The sequence below is a fragment of the Ooceraea biroi genome, chromosome 1 (assembly GCF_003672135.1).
Source record: "Ooceraea biroi isolate clonal line C1 chromosome 1, Obir_v5.4, whole genome shotgun sequence".
Lineage (NCBI taxonomy): Eukaryota > Metazoa > Arthropoda > Insecta > Hymenoptera > Formicidae > Ooceraea > Ooceraea biroi.
Genome location: NC_039506.1, coordinates 2,420,779 through 2,434,369, shown reverse-complemented (window position 1 = coordinate 2,434,369; position 13,591 = coordinate 2,420,779). Strand labels below are relative to the sequence as shown.

General features: G+C 42.6%; 1 protein-coding gene across 5 annotated transcripts in view; it reads right to left on the bottom strand.

Annotated features, from left to right (window-relative positions):
* The window catches only part of LOC105280324 (neo-calmodulin), a 41,636-nt gene that overhangs the window by 10,151 nt on the left and 17,894 nt on the right, over nucleotides 1–13,591 (bottom strand). For 3 of the 5 annotated variants that reach the window (XM_026967852.1, XM_026967855.1, XM_011340794.3), the window contains 6 exons: nucleotides 12,473–12,514; nucleotides 4,777–5,019; nucleotides 1,833–1,866; nucleotides 756–857; nucleotides 521–656; nucleotides 223–371 (listed from right to left, as the gene is read on the bottom strand). In XM_026967852.1, the coding sequence (XP_026823653.1) occupies nucleotides 223–371; nucleotides 521–656; nucleotides 756–857; nucleotides 1,833–1,866; nucleotides 4,777–5,019; nucleotides 12,473–12,514 (706 nt within the window). The remainder of the gene's footprint in view (nucleotides 1–222; nucleotides 372–520; nucleotides 657–755; nucleotides 858–1,832; nucleotides 1,867–4,776; nucleotides 5,020–12,472; nucleotides 12,515–13,591) is intronic. The other 2 variants (XM_011340797.3, XM_026967853.1) reach the window with 1 other exon arrangement.

The window sequence follows — 13,591 nt, the reverse complement described above, 5'->3', positions numbered from 1 at the left end:
AAATCCGAATCCCATCCAGTGGAAAAGCGCATTTACATTTATACTAGGTGACGTTTTACACCGGGAACAACCGTCACGAAATGCAACGTAGCGTTATAATCCAAAGAAACTGTCACGATGAATGTATAAACGGGATGATTAATGTCACTTCAAACTTGCTCTCGGAACGATCTTTAAATATCGCGTTACACGAAGAGAAAAAAAAAGGTAGAAGGATCTCACCCTCGTAGTTAACCATTCCGTCGCCGTCCAAGTCCGCCTCCTTGATCATATCGTCGACCTCCTCCTCGGACAGTTTCTCGCCGAGATTTGTCATTACGTGTCGCAGCTCCTTCGAGGAGATTAAGCCGTCGTTGTTCTTATCGAACACCCTGTAAAGGCAAATGGTCCAAATGTTAAGTTTGAGGCGGACTTATCTACATCTTAAGAGCGCGATTCGCCCACGGGAACGCAAGTTGCTCCGAATCGCGTTCTTTCGATGCGATAATTAAGCGGCCGCCTTTATGAGGAAGCTCATTACCGGAACGCCTCGCGAAGCTCGTCCTCCCCATCGGCGCCTTTCATCTTCTTCGACATCATTTGCAGGAATTCGTTAAACTCGATGGTGCCATTTCCGTCCTGATCCACCTCGTTCACCATGTCGCGCAGTTCCGTCTCTGAAAGGGAACCGCATAGTTTTATCACTATTCCGGACGAATTTACAAAGTGCATCTCGGATGCACTCGAGTTTGCGAATTCAACCCGGACCAACTCACCCGATGGTCTTTGACCGAGAGATCGCATGACAACCCCTAATTCCGCCATCGTGATCGTGCCGTCTTCGTCTTTGTCGAAGAGCATGAATGCCTCTTTGAATTCTGGAATAACAGAATTGCGCTATTATCTTGCCGATCGTTATTGTACTCGAGACAAATAGCCAGCAGCACATTCAAAGCAAATTTGCAGAACGGTTTCACCGCACGGTCGTGGATTAATTGTCAGTCGCAGAATTCAATACCAGAAGAATTAATTTTATCATATCCACAACTTTTGATTTATATTCCTGTAATTAATCCTTTAATCATCCCATCATTGTGAGAAGTGCGCCACGCGGCAAGTACGTCATGCAATTAACGAATCGATCCGCGAAACTTGCATTCGCCTGTCTCACTTTTATCCGGTATTGCCACGAGCGGGATTATAACTCGAAAAGTGCAAACGCAGAAAGTTGGATCGCGAGCTAAATATAATCGATATCATCGCGTGCTGCGATGATATCACTACTAATGAGTCATCCGCATAGTAAAATGTGCGCATAGTAGAATGTGCATTCAAATATTCGTGATACTACAGAGTGCATTTTTTTCGATCATCAAAACAAGTTTCAGTGCCGATATCTTGAGTTTACCACACGCGCTCTATCTTCAAAATTTTATATATAACATATATTTCGCATATTCTGGTATTAACTGAGTCAGCATCAAGATATCAGGTAAATAGGGAAAATTGCCAACTGGCAAGCATTACTGTGATACTGCGATTCATAATAATCATCTTTAATACGGCACCAGGGCCACATATAAAAGCATCATTTACATAATTATTTATATCAATTTATAATAATTGATATAAATAGAGCTAGAGCAACATGAGGCATGTTCCCAGAAACAAATTTCAGGTAAAAATTTTAACATCAATTATATTATCCTATTCTAAAAAAGGCGTGTTAATATATAAAATTATACATAAAAAAATGGTTGTATTCTTCAAATTATTATTTGATTACCTCATGTTTATTACTATATACAATATCTTATCATAATTAACGAATCATAATGCAAACACCAACTCACCTGCTACCTGATCTTCTGTGAGTCCATACTCGGACTGAAACAGAGAAAGAGACAGATGTTTTATTCATTCATATACATAATTTCATTGCTACATATCTATAAATCGTATTTATTTAACACATATGTATGCAACACGAAACGGCATCTAGAGAACCAGTCTCTTAGCTATGGGCTTACAATCTTGCTCTATCTGCGATCTCCCATGATCTGTTCTCGTGTGACATATCGAAAACATTTTGGCGGAACGCCCGATACTCGGAACTCCGACGCAGAGGGAGGTCGTCTAATGAATTATTAATAATAACATGTCGCAACACGATCGCAAGTTACACAACAGAGCTGCCTGTAGCTCGAAGACGTTTTATCCTAGCGACGTTCTCACAATTTTCGCATCGATTCTCAGCTTTCGCATTTTAGCTGGTATTTGTCAGCGTTTCATTATGCATGCTCTCAGAGAGGATGCATCAAGAAACGTTAACAAGACATATTGATCCTTCGAGTATCTCCTCCAGGCGTATTTTAAGCGGATTTATGTGTGCACCATACATATCTGAGCTTCTTAAAAATTCCAGAGAAATTACAAGGATTGTTTGATAATATTACAAGAGTCCTTAGAAAAGATATAAGATGGCGGCACTATATACGTACGTATATATTTTCTAAGGGCTTCAAACGACCCTCGTATACCGTTCTCTTACTTACACTCAACTGTCTAATCTGGCCATCTATCGTACTGGTCAGCCTACGTAGTTGCCCGTACGCGTGCGTGTATTTCTTTTCCATTTCCATAGTTAACACTGTTTCCACACAGAATAAGGTATGTCGAAAGAAATCTGCGTTCGAAAACAGAGTTCGCTGCCGAAACGTTAACTTCCGAATCCGAGTCTCGTCGTGTTTACCGTAGGATCATCGTCGGAACTATCATGTTCGTTTCTATTAGGTACGCGTCACGCGACGTTTCCGCCGATACGCAAAAAACGAAAAGAGGGAAGAAAAGCATAAACCGCAATTTCACGCCAGGAAGGAGGTCGACGTATATTCACGCGCGACGAATCTTTTGGAAGTTTGGAAGCTTGGAGCCGAACTAATATTTATCGACTACCGGCTCAAGGCTGTCGCTGGTACCGAAAGCGAGAAAAAGATAGAACGAGAGAGGGGTTCGATATATCCAAAAGACGCTCAGCGTCCCTTCATTGCTATCGATCGCGATTACTTTTCGCCTATTTGAAATGGATCAAATTGAAGATGGCATCCGAATTACGAAGCCCGGATACCGAATCGGTAGAACAAAGCGTCGAGATGCGCGACGATCACGTCGTCATCATCGTCGTCGGGGATCAGATGACCCAGAGAATCACGGCGATCACATGGACGACACTATTCGAGAATGTAATAGCTCGCGGATGAGTAAAAATAGCCGACGCGTAGCGTAGAGAAATACGCTCGGAGCGTGATCTTCGTGATCCTCATGTCGGATGAGGTCGAAGAGGAACGTGTCGTTTCAGCATCGTCTCCTCTTCTTCGTTGCACTTGTGCTCTCCCCTTTTAGCTTTCACTGTCGCGCACGCACATTACATACGTTCGCGTACGTTTCGAAGATGAAGAAATGATACTTGTGCCGCCACGCTTCCGGGCACTCGTATCTTCGAGTATCGCGCGCGTCAGAAGACGTCTAACTGATGACAAAGGCACATGTGTCTGAGACTTTGGCAACCTTAGTCTGTTTTTAACTACTAGGTCCCCTCTACGATCGGCCGGCAGGTGACTGCTCCCTTCCCCGCTCTCGGTATTTTACACGACCAGATATTTTGCTCACATTGACACGTTCACGGTAACGGGGGAAATTTTGCGAAGAAAATTTGTTCGAAGAAAATTACTGACCGCTTCTCGGGGATTCATTCAGCTCTCAGAATCAACCTCTCGCACACGCGAGCAAATTTTTATTACCTGAAAATCGTAATTTCGTACCGTGAAAATTCTCGTCAAGTTGATGATGCAGCAACATTCTGATTAAGCTGATTACTCTGATATCAGCTGTGCTATGCGATAAAGGAATTGTACAGGGAAACTTGTATAACATCGGGAAATAAAAAGTGGGACAAAATAAAATAACAATTGTAATAATTTAAGATGATGATGAAGACAGGTTATTAGGGAACGGTAGAGGAATATTAAACGCTAAATCCGTATGAAACTGTCGTAATCTTGTCCGGAATCTTGTCAAATCCAAAAATAGAGCGACGCGATCGGGAAACTGTCGCTAATCGTGCCAGTCCATTCAAGTGACGGCGGGTTTATTTTCCTTCGGCGTATCTTGACAACGCACGTCGTACGCGTTACATTAGGCGAACATAAGGAACTTATCGATTGCTCATCAACCAACTGGTGTATCTAACTGGGTCAGATCGTAATATTTATTACCGATGTGCACGCATTACGCTACGCGCACGCCAAGTTGATAAAGGGGATCTGTGACGTGTCCGATCAATAATTACTCTTTTCTATAAACGGGAGTAATTAGGGGACCCACACGGATCGTGCGAAGAGATCGTGTGCTATTGACTCTATGGTACAATTCATCGAAATTGGCCACTCCAGAGCGATCAAGTCTTTCACCCGATTTCAATCATGTTAACCGGAAAATTCAACTCACAAAGAAATCTATTATTTACCAATCGATTGCAACACGTTAATATTTTAATCCAGAAAGAATTTAACCAAAGCAATCAAATTCAATCCGTCAAAGAATAGATTAAGTCCAGAGATTTTACGTCTTTTATAATTGCCCGCATAAATGTATTGACCGTGTTAATTAACATAGATGGCGCTTATAACATCAATGAGACTGTCGCGATTGTAAAACAACCGAAAGAAATTCATATTGCAATTTATTATTAGTAGCGATCTCGAAGAAAGTTCTTCAAGTTTAACTCGTGGTACTCACCAGATTAATGGTAACGATGAGATCATATTGTTGTCGCTGTCCCTTCTTCTTGTTCTTGCCGGTCTTCACGGAGGCCGCTTTAGGTGTGACTTTCACTTGGCCTTTCTGAGCCGATGACTTCTGAGTTGGTTTCGCCGCGCCCTTAGCACCCGGCGGGACCTTCTGACCAGCTACCGGCGCCTTCTGACCGGAAGCACCTTTCTGGTTTACATGACCCACACCATCCGCCGGTTTGTTGCGAGCCTAAAGAGACAATATCTCCGTTAGCTTGAAGGGTAGCATGGGGAAGCTGATCAATTCCAATGGATAGAGAACGATATGTTATTATTAATGATCTGATATCGAGACTTCCTTCTCTCTTCATTTTTTTCCCACATGTTTCGCTTATCTTATTATATTTATGAATATTGAAAGTAAACCCACAAGTTACTGGCGACTGCAATACTCGAAGAAATTTTATATGGTGGATTCGATAAAAAATTTCGAAGCTGTCTCGTCGGAATTGGTTTTGTGTGTTACTGTAACCGCGCAGCGTAATTTCTACATTTTATCCGAGATATTCTGAGATATAAATGCAACTGTATTGGCAATAGAAAGGATAAGAATAAATATTTATGGGAGGTTTGCGTCTCGTGGGTAGAGATTTATAGACTGCTCGAGAAATATGAGAATAGATTCTGCAAAGTCGTGAGTTAGTGAGCGAATTAGGTCTATCGACCGTTCCTCCAATAACTCAAGATAAAAGAGTTTGTTTAAATCGAGACCAAATGCGATCGTTCGGCATTAGATGATCTAAAAATAGCCTCTCCAGCTAATAACTGAATGAAGAGACTGCATATCTTACGTGGGTGAATGAGTTAATTATAGATCTCGCTATTCAATGCGCTCTCCACGGAGTCCACTACTTACGTACACAGACTGTATTGCACTAGAGAGCATCCTCCAATTCGGGATTGATCAGGGTTTCAATTTTGTCTCATCAATGGCCGACATTAGCAGCCGTGAGATGGCGAGTCATTAATTGAATCGTGAGATACGTACTTTAATTTCTAGGTGAGATCTAAAGCATCGATGTTCGGTCTGAAAAGCCAAATGCAGACCTTCGAAATATCTATCATTACGCCTGCTCAAGTCTTACTGTATGATGCTTCAATAATCTTCTAAATATGTCTAATATAATTCTCTATGCATAACATAGTAACGAAATGTATTCTATATAATTCTATATACTGCAGAAATGTATTCTATAATTCTATGGGGAGAACGGATGTAAAAAATAACTGATTCGGAATAGCGTCTTGTACTCTGGCCTTCCTAAAGCGCACTTGCTGCTCCTAGATGCACGCACCGCATGCATGCACAAAATTTCTACTTTCTCTCGTCCTATTAATGGATAATGTTCTCGGTACTTACATTTTACACGTCATCTGTCGATCATCTATCGACAGCTTTTATTCTCATATATTTCGAAGGATACAATATTGTTATAAGCAAATATTGGAAGTAGATTGGATGTTTATAATTGATGTATGGCAATGTGTGTGTACATGTAATCGCTAAAATATTTTGACGAAAACATAATTATTGATTGCGGTAAGCGCAAGGTGGAAACGTCTATTAGAAATAAATATTTCATTTATATACTCTTGTTCTAGATTTATATTTTCTTTTTCTCTATTCATATATGGTAATAACGTAAACATAAAAATAACTACGTTAGCAAGAATCGAGTTATACAGGGTTAATAAAAATACATTCCTCATGAATAAAATAGCGACTTAATGCAGCGATCGCGAAACAAAATGTATCCTCAAGGCGAAGCAATTTAATAAATCGCTATCGATAAAAATAATATAAAATGGTGCATGTAATATTGTATTTTATTACACGAGCTGATTTGAAAATATTCACTAAAATTGTAATAATCCAAACTTCCATTTATCTCGAGAACGCGAAGTAATCCTCGCATGTAAATAAATTTTCCATTACAATTTTCTCGCACAAAAGTCATCACGTTTTCGCGATAGTAATCAAACCAAGTTGTATCAATATCACAGCAATTTGATAGTGCAGTTGTTGCACGTTACATTTTTCCGTAATCAAACGTGTCAACAAGTGTCGTGATAAATGCAGAGGATACCGCTGCAAAGAGCCAGAAAGGGAGAAACAGAGAGAGAGATATACAAAGCCCGCTGCGATAACAACCCGTGTAACCAGGGTGGTCGTCGTTGTCGCGAAATATTCGTACAGAAACACGGGAAATAGTCGGTACATCGATCGGACCGGGCGTACGTTGAGCGCGATCGTTCGTTGCGCATGCGGCGCTACGAACGGATCGATCGCGCGACCATATATCAAAAGTGTATCAAAACAATATGCGGGGGCTTATCACTCGATGGCAAGCGCTTACTGTACGCAGCCAGAGCTACTCTTTCCACGAGAAAAATCTCGGGTCGTAAATCGCGCGTGAATCTTCCCTCTTGTCGTCCCCATCAATCTGTATACCGGAAACGTGTCTTCTTCATCACGAAAGTGATTTCTTTCACGATAGCTTTCCAGTCGCCGGCTTCCAAAGTTTTGGAGAAAAGTGTAGCTCCCCGCTGTTACTATGGAGAACACGCATACGTGCAATATTGCGTCAAGGTGCTCTAGAAACAAATGCGCCGAGCAACTCAACGAGCGCTCGAACTTTTAATTTGGCTTCTCTTTTGCCCTTTGAATCATGGCTCTGTGCAGACGCATGACGCAGCTCGCAATATTTCCTTAATCAAGAACTGAAAGAGCCAATACGCTTGTTTCGTCAAGTGGCGTCAAGAACTCGCTAGGGATCAAGATCTCTCGCCCCGCGCGTAACGTCAATAAGCTCACCTTCTTTTCCTGTCAGAAGAGAAGGAAGAGGTGAGGAGAGGGTAGCGAGAGGCACCCTCGCGGTAGCTACGCCCCTCGGGGGAGCGAATTACTAACGATCGCTAATGGGCGCTTACGAAAGTTCCCAAGGGGTGAGCGGAGTGTAGAGGCGGACGACTTACTTTCGTTCGGTCGATTAGATCGGATAGCGCGTGCATCGTGTCCATTTATCGTGTCCGTAGAGCAGCAGCGCGCGCGTATTATACGTGGTGATAACGTATATGTGGTGATATACCGTATACGTTATACGTGCACGCCGAGCCCGCGGAAATGCGGATTTAGGTCGCCAACTGTGGCCGTTTTACATTACGGGTCGCGCGACCGAGGGCCTCTGATTAAGCCTTAGATCGGGTCCTATCTGTCTCGGGCAGACTTCTGGTTGCTACTTATCATCGGTCTACGTGTATACGTGCTCTTGTGCAACGTATGCGGATCATCGTATTATAAATGCGAGACAATATCGGACGCCGGGCACGCGTACAGGCGCGCGCGCGAGGGCTAGAACAATGTATGGACTCGAGAAATAATTGCACGTAATGAAAGAAGGAATACCGCAAAGCGATGTAAAACGAAAGAGAGGGACGTAATTAATTGCGCTGGAAGCAACTGCGATAAAGTTGATTTGCATCTTACAAAGGAAAATATCAAATAAAATTATAAAATATCCTTGACTTTGTAATTCTGCTAATTCTTCATTTTTCATTTTACATCTGCTGATAAGTATCTACTTCGCGTTACTGCACGTTCAACATAAACGCCGTGTTTCGTAAAAATCGCGAAATGCGTAGGAGCAAATTACGAAAGTTTCTAAAGACTACTTATAAAGCTATTTATCAGTGCGAGCTTGTTTCCGTCATCTTGACTGCTGCCCAATTAGATAAAATCTCGAATGCACTTGTGTGCGCGCACATCAGCGAGTCGCGCGGCATTGTTGAGTGCGCCTGAGAAATGAGTTGCTCGGACTTTTTCAGGTCGCAAGGCACAATCACAATTAACCCTTTTCGAAACAATAAAGGATCGCGTAAAACGAATTCGCGTGCGACACGTTGTGAACGCGAATCTAGATCGTAGCCTGTTTTAAGCGGCGTTTTGGTATGCACGCTATTTGCTCTTTTGGCAATGCGGTTTTGACTCGGTCCGTTGCGTTGCATTATCGTCTGCTCGAAAAAGTAGCGATAAGAAAAGCGAACGAAAAGACACAAAATATATAAATCTTACCGTATCATGAAAAATGGATTTCATCTCATTATATCGTAGCCGAATATATCTTCTTGCGCTATATCAAAAAGTATTGTACCGTAAAAGTATTGTGTACCGTAAACTGCATACGCGTGCAACGTGCCGGGCATTATTTTCCGTCTCGGCCATTTCACCCACTCAAGTTTTGCGCGGAGTGTTTGCGAACGAGACCCGGAAACCTCTTTCGAAGGATCAATAATAGAGGATGATTGCGGCCGTCCTTGAAGGACTATATTTCGCGAGACACATTGGAGCATCACACGCTAAACTGCAACGGTTGCGAAAATACAAAAATGCAGTCAAGCATAATTTTGGTTTTTTTCATATTTTTGTCATGGACCTTTTAGATATATATAAGTACACTTATACTCTCTTTCTCGCGTGCAGCTGTCTTTTTCCCTTATAAATCGCAAACAGTAATTTTGATAATAATAATAAGAGACATCTCGATACAATTTAGGTTGAACGATAAACATCAGAAAAATGTGAATCGTATATTCTAACGTAATAAAGAGGAATCTAAATTCCTTTACAATTTCAAGATAATTAAAGATAAAGTTGCACCGAAGCTGTAAGCCATTAAGATAAATGTATGTCAAAGTCGCTGATGGCCCAGATCTTCCACATTGAATAATGTTCTTCGCAGCACAAGATTTACGAGCGCGGACCGTAATGTTCCTCGGCATGACTAACCGAACACAATATAATATAATCGCGATACAAATCATAGGTGTTTCTCGGTCGAAATGCCGGGAAAAATCGCATACGCAACGGAAACGCGTCCTTGAATCGTGTCACTGCACCTTCCGTGCAAGGTCTAGAACCGGCTGATTAATAATTGAATCAAATAATACAAGTCGAGCGAGGGCACCTCGTGGTCAAAGGCATCAATTCCTATTCTCGATTCCAGAGCACACCCCGACGTTAGCATTGCGCGCCGCCATCGTTGTCTCGGAGGTCGTGTTTCGTGACTATCTCCCGTTTGTCCTCATAATGCAGACGATTAATCTTCGCCGACGAAGGGTATTAAGGGCGCGGCAAATTTATGAATCAGCCGACGCGCCGCGAGAATAAACGTGTGTACATGTATGCCTTTCTGATCCTCCTTGCCGGAATCGCCATCGTTCCCGAGACATCTGTCCCCGAAATGAAAAAGCGATTTGAAAAGCGAGCCGATCAGAACGAATAATCAAAAGATTGCCACTTCTCGCACGACGTTTATCCTCGCGCCTACTTTTGTCGTCTTTGTACATTTGGACGCGACTCGATAGGCGCAATATCAGATCGTTATAATGTATAGCTCCAACTTAATAAACGTGGCAATTACGTTCGATCGTAACTGCGAAGAAAAATTCGCGCTGGATCTCGTGGCATTAGAGTTTTCGAAGATTCCCGTGCTCGTGCTTGCTCTGCTCTTGGAGCTTGCTTTGCTTGCTTTGCTTTCGTAGCTCTCCTCGAAAAGGCGGAAAGGCGGTATAAGTTACGTTCGAACGCGCGGAAAGCAGTGGCGATTATTCAGCCGAGTGCTCTCTTCCCACGGAACACGGAACGTGCTGCTGCACGTTCACTGGAACTTTTTCCATTTGCCTTTTAGCGGAGCTCAATGAACACCGTATTAAGTCATTGTTGCAGCGCAGAATCCCGCATCTCCAATCCCTCAGTGCTAATCCCGAGGAATTTTCCTTTTATTTCGCCTTTCGCACTCCACCTCGCTTCCGGATGCTCTTTAGTGACACAAGAGTGTAATTTATGTTCCCGAACTCGCAAGCGACGACGATTCTTCCCGCGCGTTCCTTCGGAAAACAGTTCTTGACCCGGGGCATTTACAAGTTGAAAATGGAGATATTCACGCCGAACTTTGTACTTAAACTTCAGTTAATGTAGCGATCGTGACGACAATGGTACGTAATCAAGTAAATGATCGCCATTATTCCACGGGGATTGGTACGAGTGTCCTATATCGCTCGTACCAACCATCGTACTATATCAAACTCGCTGCTCACTGCGTGTGCTTCAATTATTATTTGTCTTTGATTTCAAAGAGAAAAATCATTAGCCATTACATTCGTACATTTGTTTCACCGTTTACGTAGAAGAATGCTTAATAATGGGCGTATAATGGTTAACGATGCACGGCTGTTTTTTGCTAGCTGATCGATCCGCTCCAGTCAAGCGTTGATTCAGTGTTCTCTTTTAAAATGTGCGCGTTTTTGCTCACTCGGAAAACGTGTCGTGTCGTTCATTTGGACTCTGTGTAAACGTGCTATGCACTGTAATTGTGAGTAAAAAACATCAGACAACTACGCGACATGCGAAAGCGCGCGTGGCAAAAACGCAAGCGCACGGGGGCAAGCGTTGATTGAGATAAAAAAAAGGGAATGAATAATTAGAACGATAAAGTGCAAGGTGTCGAAAAAAAGAAGGAAAAAGAGAAACGTTGCGGTTTTAACGAGACCGCGTCGCATAATGCACTCATTAGCACGAGGACTGCTCGAGATGTATTCGTGTCATCGCGCGTTGTCCGACGAGGACAACTGTCCCTCGACGAGAGCTTCCCCTTCGCTTTTTCCTCGCGAAACGTTTCTCGCATAATTGCGGCGGTCCGTTATCCTAGATCCTCCATGACATACTTACTGTTCTCCGCGAGAGCTTTTGCAATTAATAGGAAACAAGACGTCGACGAGAGGGGCGCTAGGAGTGCTGCATGCAGTTCTACGCGCTCGCGATTTCAGCAAGAAGCTCCAGAAGGAGAAAGAGAAAAAGAAAAAAAAGAGAGAATGCGAGAAAGAAAGAGAGAGAGCATGCGTGCCATGCGGTGATAGACATTTCGCGGCCAATGTGTACTTTTACCCTGAACCGTTTCAATTAAAACGTTTGTGGCGTCGTTTGCGTCAAGCGGCACGATTAGCATGCACGGTATCAAGATTACGAGCCCGAGCCCGATTATGTCATTATCGCGAGCGCTATCAAGGGGAGGTGACACGCATCACTGAGACATGACACATCGAGCGTTCATGAAGGGGCGCAATCGCGGAGCCTAAATTGCGAGGTACACACGGACGAGTAAAATATCGTACGTGTGTGGAACCGCGTCGGCACCGTCAAGTTTCAAAGTATCGCTTATCGAGTGAGAGTTGCAGTAAGCCGACTCTCTGCGGGAGAGATTACCGAGAATCCACGGTTTCCTCTCGCAGCCGCATCGGATTCTGACGTCGTGAGCTGAACGTACGAATTTTCCCGAGGAGACGTCCGAGGATAAATGGGACACAGGTAGAACTCGTGCGATTCCTCGATTCTGACGTGATAATCCAATCAACGGGCGCAGCAACGGGACCGGAAGTTCTTCGAACGGCAGTTCCGCGAGAATCGTTATGCGTTCGAACATTCTGCAGCGAGATGCGTGTGCTCTACGCTCTTCTTCTACGCATGAGCAATGGTATCTAGATTTCTAAAAATGAGCGAGTAAGTAATAAGTGATCGACTAGATCTAGCTAAGTAGCTAGTAACTAATTCTCTCAAACTAGATTTGGATTATTATCTTGGTATATACCTGGCTCAGGCTTCTAAAGCTACTTGTGCTGGCGCTGCGAGCCTGCAAACACAAGTACAGTATAGGTCACCAATCACCACGCCATTGTAGTTGAAAAAGATATAGATTAAGGTATGACATAACACTGAGACGACACTATAGGTAGATACGATGTGTTGTTGTTAGTTGGTAGAAGTGCGACTTGCACGAAGTATAAGTACGATAATGAATTTTGTGAATGTTGGTGTGAAAGTTACGGAAAGTTAGTGGATAACGTGTGCTGCAGAGACAGTCTTTGCGCACGTTGTCAAGTTGTCTAGCAAAACGTTCGTCCGGTGAAACATTTATGCGAAGAGCTGAAAGTGGAATTCACAAATTACATGAATTCACAAACTGAGAATCGACAAATAACCGTAACAATAACATCGGCAAGTCTGAAAATTACCTCGTTGAAAAGTGGCTATATCAAGATAGAGTTTTGGAATTTGATAGAGAATTGCGCTCAAAGACTTTCCGCATTCGCCTAAAAAATTCGCAAATACGTTGACTTTTATTACGAGCACTCACATGTCGCAACAATACATAGCATTAGCAGTGCCACACATCGAACATTATGATAGCGTAGCGTGAGTTATTAGCGTGTGATTATTGCATGATTTCATCGCGAGTAATTACTGTATTACTACAACGATATTCGTCAAGAACCTTGTTTGCCGCTGGAACAACGGATCGCTAAATCATAGAAAATTACGCGTGTTATTTTGCGTATTCGATTCGGGCAGTTTCCTCTCCAGCACATTAAAATTACCGCGCACGTACAAATCCGCGAATGTATTTCATTGAAAATGTTAATCCAAAAGTAATCCGGTCCCATCTCTAAATCACATAACGATATTTGCAAATAACGACTTTAATGTGCATAATAAATTCTCTGTTGCATTAACAGAAACTTTGCATAAAGTCATAAAGGTCTAATTCTACTCACACACAGCGATATCGAAGGATTGAGAATGCAAAACCACGATAATTATTATTTAAAATCATGGTTAAAAATCTGATAACGATAATTTGGTTTTGATATTCTAAAATCAAATCATTTGCATCATTTATCGTTAACGTATACGCTGTCGTATACGTATA